The sequence below is a fragment of the Hesperophylax consimilis genome, chromosome 21 (genome assembly GCF_061612785.1).
Source record: "Hesperophylax consimilis isolate HC1 chromosome 21, BYU_Hcon_1.0, whole genome shotgun sequence".
Lineage (NCBI taxonomy): Eukaryota > Metazoa > Arthropoda > Insecta > Trichoptera > Limnephilidae > Hesperophylax > Hesperophylax consimilis.
The window spans coordinates 24445003-24462997 of NC_142856.1; the positions used below are offsets into that span (position 1 = coordinate 24445003).

The window sequence follows — 17995 nt, forward strand, 5'->3', positions numbered from 1 at the left end:
TAGCAAATAAAATTAAACAAAATTCAATTAGTACTATCGAAAATACAGTGAGGATTGACGATGTAAATCAAGAAAACAGCCTCAATATTGTCAAGATAACAAGTGATGAAATAAGAAATATTATAGCCTCCCTAAATATAAATACTTCATCGGGAAATGAACTGATATCAAGCAAATCAATTAAATATCTACAAAATGAGTTAATCCACCCACTGACGTATCTTATAAATCTGTCAATATCAAATGGTATTTTTCCTGCTTGTCTTAAAATTGCTACGATCATTCCAATATATAAAAACGGTCCCAAAAATGATGTATCAAACTATCGACCAATTAGTATTTTAACTACACTATCAAAAATATTAGAAAAAGTTATAAAAAAACAAATGCTTACATTTTTGGATTCTAATAAAATATTATCATCTACGCAGTATGGTTTTAGGGAAAACCTGGGTACTGGTGACGCTATAGCTAATGTAACAAATACAATTATTAGAAAATTGGATGAAGGCAAAAAATGCCTAGCAGTTTTCATTGATCTTCAAAAAGCTTTCGATACCATTGACCACGAAATACTGCATTTAAAACTAAAAAAAATGGAATAACCGAAACAACCCTAAACCTACTTAGAAGTTACTTAACGGGAAGAGAACAATTTGAACAAATTGTTAAAAGAAGGAGCAAAACTCTACCAATTAAGTACGGTGTCCCCCAGGGAAGCGTATTAGGACCTATACTATTTCTAATTTACATAAATGACCTTATGAATCTTCCCATCAAAGGAAACATAATGAGATTTGCAGATGACACTGTAATTTTATTCCATGAACAAGATTGGACAAGCACATATAAGGAGGCTAAACATGGCCTAACTGTTCTTCAAAACTGGCTTAAAGCAAACTCCCTTACATTAAATGTGAATAAAACCAAATATTTAATTTTCTCCAAAAACAAAAGAGGACAACCAATGAATGAGCATATACGCAAACTACATGAATGTCAAAAAAAATTTCCTCAATGTTCCTGCTCGATTATAACTCAAACCAAAATCATAAAATATCTTGGTATTGAAATTGACGATAAACTACACTGGGATTCACACATTAATCGAACTTCAAAAAAGTTAACTAAACTCATCTACTTCTTCAAAAAATTACGGAACATTTTGTCAGCTAGGGATTTAAAGAGAGTTTACTATGCTTTATGCCACTCCAAATTGGAATATGGAATAATAGGATGGGGCTCAGCAGTATCAAAACATATAAAACAGCTGAAGGTAACTCAGAATTGCATCATAAAGACCATACTAAAGGTTCCCATAAGGACGTCAACAACAGAAATTTTTAAACAATTTGACGTTCCAAGCATACAGAAAATCTATGCCAAAAACATTTTGGTACAACACCTCAAAAATAATTCTCAGGAAAACACCTCACATACTCATAAAACCAGAGCGAAACAAACAGAGATACTAACTATACCAAAGTGTAACTCTACCTTTGGACAAAGAAGCTCTGAATTTTTAGCAGTAAAGGTATATAACAAACTCCCACTTAGTATCAAACAAATCAAAACAAAAAACAACTGCATTAAGAACATTAAATCTTGGCTTAAGGAATTACCGGAAAAAGAACTTACTAGCATATTTAAAACATCGTCGTAGAAGTTTCTGGAAACCCTTACCCAAAACATGGAGTCATACCATAGAAGTCGCTGAATAACTTATCCAAAACCTAGTCCCCCTCAGCACAGGATCTCTTAGTGAGGAGGACTATGAATATAATCAACATCTATTTTTTATATATATATTCTTATAAAAATGTAAAAAAAATGTATAATATAGCTACTAAATAAAAAAAAAAATAAAAAAAACTTGAGGTAACCTATAGCAGAGGTGGTTATTCAATTAATGGTTCCTGGGGATGCGGTACACATAACCGCCTCCCAAATTCGTTTAAAAGAATGTATCTAAATGTAATGTAACACCATTTAAATCTAAGCAATGATTTCTTGCAACTATTCTTTATTACTAACCTTTGAGCAGAATAATTCTAAACATTTCAAGTACCCAATGTAAAAGCCCCCTGGTCGTATAGAATCAATAAATAAATAAATATTAATCAGCAATTTCTCTAGCCAAAACTAATTATCTTGAATACATTCCCTGCAAAGGTCGTATAGAATTAATAAATAAATAAATATTGATCAGCAATTTCTCTAGCCAAAACTAATTATCTTGAATACATTCCCTGCAAAAACAACGAGGAGTGGAAACGTCAGTGTAATTCCATCAACCCAATAATGATTGTAGGAAAATCAGACTGACATCGACAGAACTAGAATTTAATCAAATTAATGCTTTTATATGAAATTCTGCGAAAGTTGTGAATGTGGCATTATGCCGAGACAATAATTTCAGCGAATTATTCTATTAATTAACCAGTTAATACAAGACAATACCCTAAAATATATATAAAGCCAAGCAGCCGTGGCAAAAAATATCTCTGTATAAGGATGCCTCTAGAATCATTTGAGATTTTAGTCATACGATCATCAGAAATAATTAAAATAAACCCCACGGAAAGATCAATTTTCGAGGCCTGCTAGAGCAAAGTCGACCGTAGGTCAATCCATTACGCCGGGTCGCGCGCCGATTATTGTTTTTACACGACTTCATCACTTATGTCGTTAAGAGGAATCTACAAGCCAAAAATGTGTATATTCTTGGTATACCTACCTTATATCGTAGGTAATTAGGCATTAAAATCGTTTGACAAACGGAGTCTAGAAACGTTCCATTTCAAGCAAAAAACTGGTTTTTATTTATTTTGTAAATAATTTTATAAGAAAGCAAAAAAGTTAATTCTGTGAAACTATCACGGATAATCTTAGCTATAATACTGTATTTTTAAAAAGTTGTTTCCTTTATGCGTTCATACATTTCTATTGAAAAAAAATATTTTTCAGTAGTTTGCATTTATATTTTTTATTGAGTAATTTATATTTTTATTTGTATTTCTACTCAAGCGAAGCGATAGGAAAACCTTCAATTTATCTAAAGCATATTTTTTGGTGTTAATAATGTACACCAATTCGTTATAAAGATTAATCCAAATAGTGATTTGGCATTGCTTTGTCTTAAGATTCCCGCTTCACTTTGTGATAAGGTTAATTCAACCGCAGGTTTGTCCAATACACAAGGGCCGCGCGGCGCATATTTTTGTGCACGACTGCTTCACTTACGTCGTTAGGATCCTGGCTTTATAAGCGTCGAGCTATTATTAGAGTCTTGTATCGCCTTAACTAGAAATTGAGTAGATTGGACATGTGCTACAGTAATACTGAGAAGTATACAAATTTTAGTTCTTGCTAATTTAACGGAAAATCGGCATGTCTTGTATTTATATTCTCTAAAAGTGATCTTTTGAGAATAATGCAGAGCAATCTTAATTAAGCATTTAACGGTCAGCACCCGAAAATACACTCTTTGTTCTTTGTAATCTGCTAACGTAAGAAATACTACGAAAATTTCTCTGTAAATTCTATACGGATAGTTAGAAAAATGTATAAGGTTTTTATTGAAAAAAACTCCTCAGGTTGTAGTCAATTTGTTCGCTGTTCAGAACAGCTCACATGCTCGCATAGTAATCGTTGTCTCCCTTGCCGCCATAGTTATGCATATGAATTAAACAGTTTTAGAAAGAGCGAACACCAATATTTGTATTTAAGGCGATGCACTACGTCGTGTAATATTTTAAATTGAGCCGCTATCAATAACAACCCTTACGTAGATGGCGATAAGGTTTAAATTCCCGCTTAACACCATCCGCCCAAACACATGGCCAAAAAGTGCCTTTTATTTTATTTTGTGGATGTTCAGGCATAAATTTTTTTTTCGATCTTTTTATAAATAACTTAATTTGCCACATTATACAATAAAATCATTACCGAAAATGGGTTCGTAAGTAGGAGATTTTGAACTTTAAAGCAGTTTTCATAGGCCTTTACATTATTTTTTTCTGGGCTTATAAAAAGACTTATCTAAAAAATACTCGATTATTTCAAAGGCCAAGATGTATTCTACTCGCAGTATTTAATTTAAGCATCTGAAACATTTCTAGGCGACCAAATTTTCAAACCAAAAACACATAGACATATGAATATTCGTAGTAGACCTGCCCTAAGTGATTAAAAGCGTATTATTCCCCACTCTCCATACCGGTTCCATTGGAGCCGGCTGGGCTCGCGTATGGCTTCCCGTGAATCTTGAGAATGTGACTTCATCATTCTTGTTCGAACTAGCGTCGAGCTATGGTCGAGGCATTTTACGAAATAACACGGCAAAATGGTGGCTTGTTCTATGAAAACTTGTAAAAATAGATGTGAAAAAGAGAATAAACCCAATTGTCGTATTACATTCCATATGTAAGCATTATTTTAGGGTTATTCACATCGTATAATATGGATCAGTTGTAGAAACATATACTATCACATCGAGATACATCTGGACGCAAAATACAAAGCCGTTTGCATAAGAATCAGGGATGTGCCTTCGCCTTTTGCGCTTTAGGTACCACGTGTTAGGTACGCGCTTGTTTCGTATGTACGGTACTGCTGGAACGAGAAGGAGTGCATATCACGTAATGCGCTAGGTTATACCGAGTGGCGATGTGTGATAGAAAAACATGTTTTTGGTTTTTAATTGAAAAAGTGTCATCGGAAGGCAAAATGATGTCCAAATTTTTACTCCAAATACTCTTAGGAATCGCTGGTAAAAACTGTGTGTATATAATTTCATTTGTTTTTTTAGTTGTTTTACTTTTCTATTAACTTCTTAAAAATGAAATGTTATATATTTTCTTAAAGATTTCAATATTTTATTATTAATATGAACAGAGCGGTTGTGACAACCCTCCAACATTGGTCGAATGTAGCGATTCTCAAGTGTGCGCATCGTTGTTACTGGGAAGTAAATTATGAACACTTATAAAAGTGTCTTAACTAAATACGTAAACAAAATATTCGACTGTGAAAATAGAAGAATTTTTTTTTGCCAAATTTGGACTTCGCAAATTTGTTCATAACGTGGCGAGTAATTTGCGCTCCCATGTAAAAATATATATTATTGAGAAGCGAAAATACATACAAATTCTCCGACTTTCTGACAGCATTTTATTTATTTATTTATTTATACTGGGTTTTACAGATGATCACACTTACGTGAGAACAATCCACTTATAAAAACTCAGTTTTTGTACAATTACAAAAATCTACAATTAAATAAAGATACAAAAAATTAAATACAGATACATACAATTAAGTACAGATACATACAAATAGAAAACAAAAACATCAAAAAATAAAAATAAAATACATAATCATATACAAGCTCGCTCAAGTAACACATTACATTATTACATAATTATACATTATATATTACACCATTCAGAATTGAAACGTTGCTCCAAATGGCTTTAGCCGTGTTTAGTGACTAGATCTGAATAGCCAGGTACTTCCCCGCCTTCCTCTTTCCCTTCCCCACTTACCTTCAGCCTCACAACATCCCCCAATTGGGGATGCCATAGTCTCACTGGCTCCAGACGGGAGCAGTTGGGACTCTTGTGAGGTATTCACTATAAAAAAAAATTATAAAAAAAACATAGCATCTTCTCTTAATAGTTTAAAATAAAGTCGCTATCCCCGTCTGTCGGTGCGTTTAGTTCTTCTTAAATATATGCAACGTATTTTGATTGGGTTTTCAACATCATTTAGAAAATTTCTTCCGGAAGGTTTATATATATATATTTATGATATATCCATATTATATTTATAGAAAGTAGAGAAAAGTCGATGTTTTGTCATCTAGTCGTAAAAAATTATTAATGTACATAAATATCTTGAAAAGGCCTACGGAAAAGTCCGCGATGGTATATGTATATCTGCTAAAGGTAACCCTGAGCAAAGCCGGGTGAACGTCAGTTAGTAAAGAAATAATATGATGATAGAGCTCTGAAGGGTTAAATTGTAAGAAAATACATACTGGAATTTAAGATAAAACGTTCGAAATTGATTTTAAAACTTCACCTATGTAATTACAAATTATTTAAAAATTAAAAGCTACGTGAATTTATCAGAATTTATTTAGTTTATATATTTCTACGGGTTTTCCAATAAGAGGTGTTATTTTGAATAGCCCGTTATTTCGGTAGATGTTACTTTTGAAGCTGTCATTTTTTAATATTTGACAAGTAGAAACTACGCCATTCATTAAAATGGAACGATACACGCTTCAACAACGCATTGAAATTATTAAAATTCACTTGAGTGAATCAAATGCAAATCATCTTGAGTGATGAGGCCCATTTCCACCTCGGTGGCTTCGTCAACAAGCAAAATTGTCGCATCTGGGGCTCGGAAAACCCAAGAGTTATTGTTGAACAGCCTCTCTTTCCTCAATGTGTGACTGTTTGGTGCTGTTTATGGTCCGGCGGAGTCATTGGATCTTACTTTTTCGAAAACGAGGCTGGAGCAACAGTTACGGTGAGTGGATTGCGCTATCGAAAGATGATTAATGATTTTTAATGGCCGGAATTGGATGGTATTGATCTGGACAACGTTTGCTTTCAACAAAACGGCGCTACGTGCCACACAAGCAACGAAATTATTGAACTTTTACGGAAAAAGTTTCTTTGAATATCAAAATAACACCTCTTATTGGAAAACCCGTATATACATATACAATATATGGTATATTGGCGGCACTTCAAAAATGGTAGACAGGTAATTTCAGTATCGCCATGTTAGGTGAATAATGCAATATCGTAAATAACTACAAAATAGTTGTTAACAGTTTCAGCTTTGAGATTGAGATTACGATCCTTGGCATTGAATTCGGAGGTCACGGGTTTAAATTTTTGGCGTGCGCAAGTAAATTTTATTTATTATTTTTTTTTTGGTAAACTAATGTTTAAGACAAGATTTTTTATGCATAGCACAAAGGGTAACAATTATTTTTATAAGCAATAATTATGAGCCTGAAACACTCTTCCACATTGAAAAATCTCCTGATAAAAGATACATGACGCCAACGGGACTTGAACCCGTATCCTTTCGATTTCCGGTCGACAGCTCTGACCACTGAGCTATGGCGGCTTATCTCTTATCCGCGAAATAATTCAATATATACTAGTGTTTCATTCAACAATTACTGCTTGTTAAATTTTTTCACCTGAAACAACCAACTTTATTTTATATGAGAAAGGCATTGTAAGTGCTAACTCTCTCACTAAATGGTGTCGAGACAAATTGTCTACATTTTTTGGTGAAAATACTAGAACTCTAGAAGTCTTTTTATAAGCCCAGAAAAAAATAATTTATAAGGCCTATGAAAACTGCTTTAAAGTTCAAAATCTTCTACTTACGTACCCATTTTCGGTAATAGTTTTATTGTATAATGTGGCAAATTAAGTTATTTATAAAATGAGAAAAAAAATTAAATATTTATGCCTGAACATTTACAAAATAAAATAAAAGGCACTTTTTGGCCATGTTTTTTTCTTGCATAAATCAAAACAGGCGGATGGTGTTAAGCAGGAATTTAAACCTTATCGCCATCTACGTAAGGGTTGTTATTGATAGCGGCTCAATTTAAAATAACACACGACGTAGGGCATCGCCTTAACCAAAACATTTAAAGATGTGTTAATAAATAAAAAAAATATAAAATAAAATTAAACGGATTTTTATGTAAAATTCCATACAAATTAGGATGCTGCTTTGAATGAGTGTCCCGGCCTTGTGATCTAGGAGGTTTTGTTTCATCACGCATCATGGCATGGTGCGACTTGTTTAAAATTTCTTTGTGTATTTGATGTAGTGTATTTTTAGCTGTGGGACTTTTGTTTTGAAAAAGTTGAGAGGTTGAATATTCTGAAGGTTTTTAAAATTACAATTTGGACGGGTTGTTTCACGAAATTTGAACAATTCATCAAATTTAAAACTTGATTTTTGAGTTCTGTGAAGGTTCTATTCAGGTTCTATTTAAGTTCTATTATTATATCATTACTGACCTGTTGCTTCATAAAACTGAAATAAGAACAGAACTTTCAGAGATCTTGAAAATCAACTTTGAAATATGATTGGTTCAAAGATGATTTTCAAGTTCTGTGAAGGTTTTATTCAAGTTATATTATTATATCATTGTTGGCCATTTACTTGACAGAACTGAAATAATGACAGAACTTGAAAACAACTTTCACAGAAGAATTGTTCAAATTCTTTGAAGCAACCCGTCCTTAGTCTTTGAGCACTTTTCACGTTTGATTTTTTCTGGACATACTTTAGCGGGCCGTTTATGTAGCTATTTTATCTGTACATGCATATTCTTTGGATAGTTATCCTTGTCATAAGCAGTATTTATAATTTGTCTTGTATTTTTATAATGTCATTGCTAATTTCAGATATTTTTGGTTTCCATTTCGTAGAATTTATAAGATTTAAGTTTGAGGATTTTTATCACGGGAAACGTTATACATTTTCCTGAGTCCAAACAGGTTTTATGAATAAATCATTTTTAGTCTTTCTTGATTTAGAAGACTTAGGAAATGTGCTGTTTAGGCCTATTTTTGAGTTTTGGCCCCTAATCAAAATGGCGCATTTCAAACGGTTAGTGCTATACGGAGAAAAATGAGTATTTCTGATTTATTAAAATCTTGTTAAATACGTGATGGCACGCCATTTCCTAATAAAATATTAGTACATTAAAAATATATCGGATACGTGATCATGCATGCTACGCTTATTCTGATAAATATTAAAAAAAATAATAAACACGTTAGTTTGTTATGAAATCTGTTTTTCATTCATTCGTTAAAGACCTGCAGGAATATGAATGATTAGACTAAATTTTTAATAAATAAATACTTTTTGTCCGTGTACATACATTTTTCGTGATTTCTTATTTAGCGGCAGATATTTTTGAACAGAAAATTTGAATCAATGTTTTTTGGATAAATACTGTTATTTTATTTTTAGGTTTCCCCGTTGTCCGTTATGAGAACCTTGTGGCAGACAAGGACAGTCCTCTGAAGCCTCCCCCGCACTACAAGCCCTTGGAAGAGAAGAAACCTTTCGCCCACAGTCCGGCCCTTTGGCCCAGTGTCGGAGTTCCTGGAGAGGCGTCCTTTGACTTCAGTAAGGCCCTTTCCACCATTACATTGAGTATTATGGCATAAGCTGAGGTCCCTTTAATGCACTCTGTATGGACATCTCTGTATCTCTTTCAGGACAAAACAGAACATTGAAGAAAATTACAGAAAAATAACTTATTCAATTTTACTAGGGATTTATGTAAACCTCATTGTTTTATCCATGCCCTATTGTTTTGCAGAAATTCACATGTGAATTTGAAAAGTCCCCGTTAAACGCCAATTCTAGGGGTGTTTTAGCTCTCTATCAAATTGTAATAAGCTGACAAGCTTAACAACGTGATAGTTGTCCTCTTCTGCTGATCACATTTTGTTCAAACGCTGAAACGGACTTAGGACGGGTTGTTTCGGAGAATTTGAACAATTCATCAAATTTCAACGTTCATTTTCCAGTTCTGTGAAAGACTTATTCAAATTCTGTTTTTATATCATTGTAGGCTAGTTGCTCGACAAAACTGAAATAAAAACAGAACTAAAAAAAATCTTTCACAGAACTTGAAAATGAACGTTGAAATTTGATGAATTGTTCAGATTCTCCGAAACAACCCGTCCTTAGAATTGGTATTCAACAAGGACCATTTTATTAGGGATATATGTAAATCTCCTTGTTTCATCCATACCCTATTGTTTTGCAGAAATTCACGTTTGACAAAGTCATCAAAATGCCATTATTTTCTATTTAAAGGGTCCCCTTTAAACGCCAAGTTTATTTCTATGTGTGTTTTAGCTCTCTACCAAATTGTAATAAGCTTAACAACATGATAGTTGTCCTCTTCTGATGATCTCAATTTGTTCAAAAGCTGAATCCGACTTAGAATCGGCATTTAACGGTCAAAAATGGCGCTGAATGGCAATTTGATGACAATGTTACATTTGATTTTTTATGAAACAACCCCAATAGCTTATATGGTAGAGTGCCAGTCCCTGTAAGACTAGAGGACGGTTTGAGTCCCTGCTGCAACCGTTACATTTTTATTTTCTGTCTGTTTCATATTTTCATTTTGAGAGTTATTGACATTATCTTTGTCAATGATTAAATATTACAATTAGGTTAAGAAACTTCAATAAGTAATCTATATACATATAAATGAATGTTTCTTTTCGTCCACTATAAACTCAAAAACTGGTTGACCGATTTCGATTTAAATTTTAAAGTTTGTTTTTATTTGTGCCTGGAGTGTTAAAATATTGGTTTGAATGGTAAAAGGAGTCGGGGACGACTGAGGAAGACTTAACACATTATCTTTGCATTGGAATGAGATACGTAGTCGAATAAAAGTCAATATAATGATGTTTTCAAAATATTAAAAACGTAGCATACAGTAGTGAATGATGGAAGTCGTGGATTCCCGACTAATACATGGCACGATCAAGTAAAACAATGAATTATGAAAAGTAAAATTTTTAGTTTTTTAGAATAATATTATTTTCATTTTAAAAATAGACAAAGTTTTTAGTTACACTAGAATTCATAAACTTCATAACTTTACTCCAAACCATTCATAACCCCGAACAACGCCGGGTGCACGTTAGCTAGTCCCTAATATTGAATTTTTTGATGTTTAATGCTGTTGGCGCAGGTAAACAGTTTGAAAATTAAACATTTTTACGACAACTGTGTAATGTCAGATTAGTGCCATATTCGTCCTATACATGCTCAAGAATATTTGCGCAAGTCAGAAAACTTGATCAAACTAGTGCCATATTCGACCTATTCAAGCTCAAGAGTATTTTGCTTAAGTCAGGAAACTTGGTCATTTAGTGCCATATTCGTCTTATACAGGTGTAACGATTTGAAACTACTCGCCCCGGTGTCAAGCGCTTGGAAGAACTAATTAACTCAAGAAGCGTGCAATTGTGAACACAGCCACGGCCGGGTACTTAATCATAGACATCTGAGATTGTAAGCCAGTTCTAGGGAATTCGGGCAACAGTCAGGACGTGCGTCACGGAACGGATTCCAGAGGGAAGAACTTCATATTCATGGAGGGAAGAACTTTACACAAAATGGACCTGTCATCTGCACTGGACAATATCAAGAAGACTATCAAAATTGAACTTCAACTTTCTTCTTCTACATTGATCTACGGCTTTCATCTGTATACTCTTTCGATGCTCATCCCAGCAGTTTCAAAATTCATCATGGCCAGATTAGGAGGAGGAGTTTCGCCTTCATACAATCACCAAACAAACCTCTAAGCTGATAATCACCACTTCTGCCTTCAAGACCTGGACCCTGTACGTGACCTTCATATTGGATATAAATTTCCTGGTTTCAAGGATACATTCTGAAATCAATTCTTCCAGAGCATATCACCTATTGGCATGATCAGCAAGCTTCCTGTCTTGAAATGTGTAAAGGCGCCAGGAGGGCCTCAAATTTCCTTTGGAAATTTTTTTGAAGGGAAGGGAGTAATGTAACGATTTGAAACTACTCGCCCCGGTGTCAAGCGCTTGGAAGAACTAATTAACTCAAGAAGCGTGCAATTGTGAACACAGCCACGGCCGGGTACTTAATCATAGACATCTGAGATTGCAAGCCAGTTCTAGGGAATTCGGGCAACAGTCAGGACGTGCGGCACGGAACGGATTCCAGAGAGATTTGCGCCATTAAAAACGTGAGCGATTGTCATCATGCTAATTAGATTTCACAAAATGGTTTACTTTAATTTTATAAATTTGTTCTTCACAAGATGATTGGGAAGAGCTGGCGCCCTATATAATCAAGCAAGATTAATATTTGAGATGTGAAACTTATCCTTTTAATTTTTACTACCTGCAGATTAACATATTAGTATTGTATATTCGCATCACTAGTCAGATTTTGTTTAACGATCTGAACATGCCCTGATCTTATTAATGAACGTAGAGTCTCTTGCTATTTAACTTGATAACAATGTAATTTAATAGATGATTAAGTATTTTGATAATTAAACTCAATAAATTTTGTTCTAAGCATTGACGCAATTCTTTAATTTCTGATTCCCTTATTTAAGATTGTGCAACACATGAGTTATATGTTTACACACTTTTCAGAAATTACACACCAAATAAATCTCGGTACACAGGCTCAATAATATTTGCGCAAGTCAGAAAACTTGGTCAAACTAGTGCCATATTTATTTATTTATTTACTAACGGACATCGTCCGAATTACAAAATAATAACACCAATAAAGTAAAATGAAAAATACAGGAGTAGACAAAGGTACATGAAAGCAAAGACATATGGTAGATATAATATAAGAAAATAAAGTGACAAGTCGAATCAAGTCAAGAATACGCCGTGGGTCAGGACCACAGGACACTTATAATATTCCGTCGCTTGTTTAGCGACTGGCAAAAATCATTTAGACTTATCCCAAAAAAGTTAAGGTTTTGACTTGAGTTGACCAGTCTACACATTCTGTACAATGGTGAATAATATCCATAATTTGTCGAATGATGGTTGAGGAAGAGCAGTTCATTATTTCTGAGTCTTTGCGAGGGGAAATTGAAGGGAATGAGTTGTAGTAGAGTATGTGAATCAATAATACCATTTATAATTTTGAAAAAGCAAATGAGGTAATTTCTTTCCCGACGGACTTCCAAAGGAGAGAGGTTTAGAGTTAGTTCAATTTCATCATATTCGTCCTACACAGGCTCAAGCATATTTGCGCAAGTCAGGAAACTTGGTCAAAATAGTGTCATATTCGTTTTATACAGGCCCAAGAATATTTGCGCAAGTCTCTGCCTTGTAGGTGTATGGCCGGCTTATTTTTTTTCATTCTTAATGGCACAATTTTCTCAGTTTTCATCTAGGCAGGCCAGGTTACGTTGTGTGGTTTTTCACGGGTAAAACTAACATTTGATACTTTTGCTTATATTTCTAGCTGCCCAAAGCGTAAGGACCTGGTTCACCGTATACCCTGGCAGAACTGAATTCGAGCAGAAGATTTCTGCCCCAGGTCTAGCTTTATGGAGAAGTTCACAGGCTTACAGGGAGCCGAGACCGTCTTCCAGAAGGAGAAAGGACGATCCGTTTGTATGAAGGATTCCACAAGATAAAAAGAGGCAGCATGAGAATTACCACTGCTCACAAAAAGTGGCGGCCGATAAAAATAAAAAGATATTGTAATTTAATATATAAAAAGCGTAAAATGTACAAAAATAAATGATAATAATGAATTTTCTTTAACCCACTGATTTTGTATTGAAGTTTCAGATTATAAAACGAAAAACTGTTAATTAAATTATTCTAACTTTATTTTGTATGTGTTATTTATTTTTATTCATTTCTAGATTACGGCCTCCGTGGTCGAGAGGTAAGGCTCCCGACAAGCAAGCCGGATGTCACGGGTTCAAATCCCGGCGTGCGCAAGTAAATTTTATTTGATTAATTTGTGTTATTTCACAATTCAGTCATTTAAAATGATATAATGTATATTTGCGGTACGTTGCAGAGTGGAATTTACTCTCAGTATCGCTCTGTTGTAAGACCACAGTTCAGAATTTAAACGTTGCTTGAAATGGCTTTGGTCATGTTTTGTGACCAGATTTGAATAGCCAAGTACTTCCCTATCTTCCTCCTCCCCATCTCCTTCCCTTCCCCACTACTCTGGGCCTCACAACATACATCAATTGCGAATTCAATAGTCTTACTGACTGCAGACGATTGAGAGCAATTGGGACTCTTGTACAGTATTCACATAAGAAAAGGTTACACATTAACCCTACTATACATTATTTTAAATGTTTTTTTTTTATATTTAACGATCTTTAGTTATTTTAAAACACTCTCTAAAATATCTGAAATGGTTTAAAAATAATTATTTTCCATTAACGACGCGCTTAGCCGGCGAATGCGCACTTCTCAAGGTTTACGACCGCTTATTATAAGTAACGACTGAGGGATCGATGATTGACCCCCGCGATATTTTGAATTCAATTCAGACCCAAGGAACTTTTAATTTCAATTTAGTACCGAGAAACATTTAATATAAATATAGGACTAACATACGATAGAGCTGTCACTCGATGTTCATCGTATTTCATAGTAAATTGTGATAGCATCTAAGCTGACAAAATATTTTAAAACGAAAGTAAAAATATATGGTAGGAAGTAAGAACTGAATTTTGAATGGCAACACTCTTACTAAAATAAAACTCCAGATCAATTCGGAAATGGAACGACATAAATTCATAATCTTATATTATATAACTGTGTAGTATTCAACAGACGATGAAAAATAAATATCTACACACATCGACTGCATTGATGCCTACTCCTAAAGACATCACATAAATAAATGTATTCAACAAAACTTTCGTAATAAAAGAGGATTTTCCAATAAGAGGTGTTATTTTGAATAGCCCTTTATTTCGGTAGATGTTATTTTTGAAGCTGTTATTTTTTGACATTTGACAAGTAGAAACTACGCCATTAATAAAAATGGAACGATACACGCTTCAACAACGCATTGAAATTATTAAAGTTCACTTGAGTGAATCAAATGCAAATCATCTTGAGTGATGAAGCCCATTTCCACTTCTGTGGCTTCGTCAACAAGCAAAATTGTCGCATCTGGGGCTCGGAAAACCCAAGAGTTATTGTTGAAAAGCCTCTCTATCTTCAACGTGTGACTGTTTGGTGCGGTTTATGGTCTGACGGAGTCATTGGACCTTACTTTTTCGAAAATGAGGCTGGAGCAACAGTTACGGTGAAATGATTAATGATTTTTTATGGCCGGAATTGGATCGTATTGTCTGGACAACGTTTATTTTCAACAAGACGGCGCTACGTGCCACACAAGCAACTAAACCATTAATCTTTTACGATTGAATATCAAAATAACACCTCTTATTGGAAAATCCTGTATAATGCAAAACCATGTGTTTTTGATTTGAAAATTTGATCGATCAGAAATATTTTTAGTTGCTTTCATTTTAAACATTACGAGTAAAACACATATTGGCATTTGAAATAATGCAGTATTTTCGTTATGTCTTTTTATAAGCCCAGAAAAAAATAAAGTATCAATCCTATAAAAACTGCTTTAAAGTTCAAAATATCCTATTTTTTTACATTAAGCCCACACAGGTGGCACTGAAGAAAACAATTTCCTTCAAGGAATATATCATATTTTGAGATGCTGTGTGGGGGGTCGTTTTTAAGGAAAGGAAGGAGATGAAGTTCTGGGAAGGTAAAAGGGGTATGAGGGTTGGGTAGGAATCTAAGGATCAGTGTGACCAGGAGTGACGGACATATTTATTTATTTATTAATTAACGGACTTACGTCCAATATGTTACAAAGCGACACGTGCTTTCGGACAATGTACAATGCAAGAGTAAAGGATGGTGTATAAAAGCAGGGACAAACAGGGAAAACATAAGAAAATAAATATGAAGTAGAAGTGTCAAGACCTTGCTAAAACTAAAGTGATACAAAATATCCTTAATTGCATAGTGAGTGACAAAAAAGATTCTGACTTATACCAAAAAAATCAAGGTCTTGACGTGAGTTGACCATTCTACAATGGTGAATTATAAGCATAATTAGTGGAGTGTTAATTGAGGAAGAGCAGTCCTTTATTTCTGAGTCTATGAGAAGGTATATTGAATGAGATGAGTTCAAGTAATGTAGGTGAGTCAATAAAATTGTTGATAATTTTAAAGGTACAAATGAGATGAAATTTTTTCCGACGGTCTTCTAAAGGAGAATGGTTTAGAATTTGTTGAAATTCATAATACGAGTAATTGCCTCTTTCTAATCCTAGCCTCCTAGCAATCCGCCACGCCTGGTTGGTAGGCACATCCTGAACCTCACCCGATGAATTCGTGTACCCCTGCTAAATCACCAAACGTAGCGATCCACTTGGGGTGATCTATGCTAGAGGTGTTGGTTATCCAATAAATGGTTCCCGGGGCAACGGTATTCAAACCGGCACCCCAAATTTCGAACCCCTTTTCTGTTATGGTTTTATAGTATAAAATGGCAAATTAAGTTCATTTTTTTTATTTTATTTTATTTATTTAACGCCCAAAGGGCTTTTACATGGTTGGTAGTATAATTTTAATTTGACAGATACTTTGAAACATAAAAAATAAAAATAAAATTACATATAATAAAAGCTATGCAACAAGTCATACAAACACAAGAAACAAAAACAGAAAATTACAGCTATTTGTTTTACATGATGTGTTTAGGAGTATTGTTGAAAAAAATGTTTTAAATGATCCACAAAACTTGCCAAGTTGGTAACTTCACCCAAGTAATGATTTCCCATGGTGTGAAGTCGTTGTATCGGAGAGTGGGCAATGTAGTTGCGCTTATGTGTGCTGCTGTAGAATATTGTATTTTGTCGTGTTGTTACTGTGCGTGTATGTATGTTTATAAGTTGCAGGAGTTCACAACAGTCGAATTTAGAGTTAAGTATTTTGAATAAGAACGTTAAATCGTTTATTTTACGTCTATCTTCTAATGTATGAATTTTTAGAGTATTTAATAATAAATTGTATTAAGTCTTCGACAGGGATATTTAATTTAAAATTTAAAAAACGTAGATTTTTTTTGTATTCGCTCAATGTTGTTAATGTGAATTTTGTAAGATGGAACAATTATTTTACAAGCAATAATTATTCACCTGCTTGTAAAATAATTGTTACCCTTTGTGCTATGCATAAAAAATCTTGTCTTAAACATTAGTTTACCGAAAAATAATAATTGTAAGATGGAGACCACACTACTGAATTATATTCAATTAGACTTCTTACTAGAGATACGATTTGAAACTTTTAGTAAATAAAATAAAACACACTTTTTGGCGGTGATTTTTTAATAATAAATCAAAACAAGCGACTGGATTTAAGCAAGAATTTGAACCTTATCGTCATCTTGCTAAGGAGTGTAAACGCAACACGATGTTACACAATGTGATGCATATTTTTTTCACAAAGAAAATATTTATTTCATTTTGCCACGCTAGCTGGTTTGAACAAACAAAAATTTGATGCATGTTTTTGTTGAGTGAACCAAAAATTCGCTCACAATTCTTCCAATACTATTGACGCAATCCAAAAAAGTTCATTTATCTGAAAACAACGCAACTAGCTCTGCATATCTGTAGACAAACTTTTTTTTGAGCGTAGAAAAACTTGCCACCCACACCACATTGATTAAATTAAAATATATATTTATAATTTGATTCATAACGGTTTCACAGCCGGTAAGAATCAATTAATATTTAAAAAGAAAACCGTACAGCCGATGCTAGAATCAGCGTTTTTAGCGGAACAAATTTTGTTTTATATATAAATTCCGCTTAGAAAAATCTGTGCATAATTCGTGACGCCGAATCACACATTTCGATTATATTTTTAACGTCAGAAACACAAAACAAAACCAACCTTTTAGTTTCACCTCCATTCAACATTTCATTTGATTACGACTCCAATTTTCCACAGTATTTGAAAATTTCCGATTTAAGCAATATCTTAATATATAAAAATCAAGTATCACTGTGTTCGTACACACTAATCTCCGAAACCGCCCAACCGATTTAAATTAAATTTTGTGAATGTGTATGGTTAGTTCCAGCTTGAAATATAGAATAGTTTTGGATCCAGTGACGTTGTTAACGAGGTTCAACGATTTTTTTTCATGAAAAAATACCTACAACCACAAATTTTAACTTCCCTTCATCTAAGGCTGTCGATGGCAAGACAACATCTGCCCGGGCCCACTAGTATTATAGAGATGTCACCTGTGTCAGCTAAAAACATGATTTTTTAAACAGCGCCATCTATTGGAC

General features: G+C 33.9%; 1 protein-coding gene across 1 annotated transcript in view; it reads left to right on the forward strand.

Annotated features, from left to right (window-relative positions):
- Nucleotides 1-9233, forward strand: part of LOC149413778 (uncharacterized) — a 46408-nt gene extending 37175 nt beyond the window's left edge. Inside the window, exon 4 of the mRNA XM_089644465.1 lies at nt 9034-9233. Coding sequence (XP_089500591.1) covers nt 9034-9233 — 200 coding nt within the window. The remainder of the gene's footprint in view (nt 1-9033) is intronic.
- The last annotated feature ends 8762 nt before the right edge of the window (nt 9234-17995 follow it).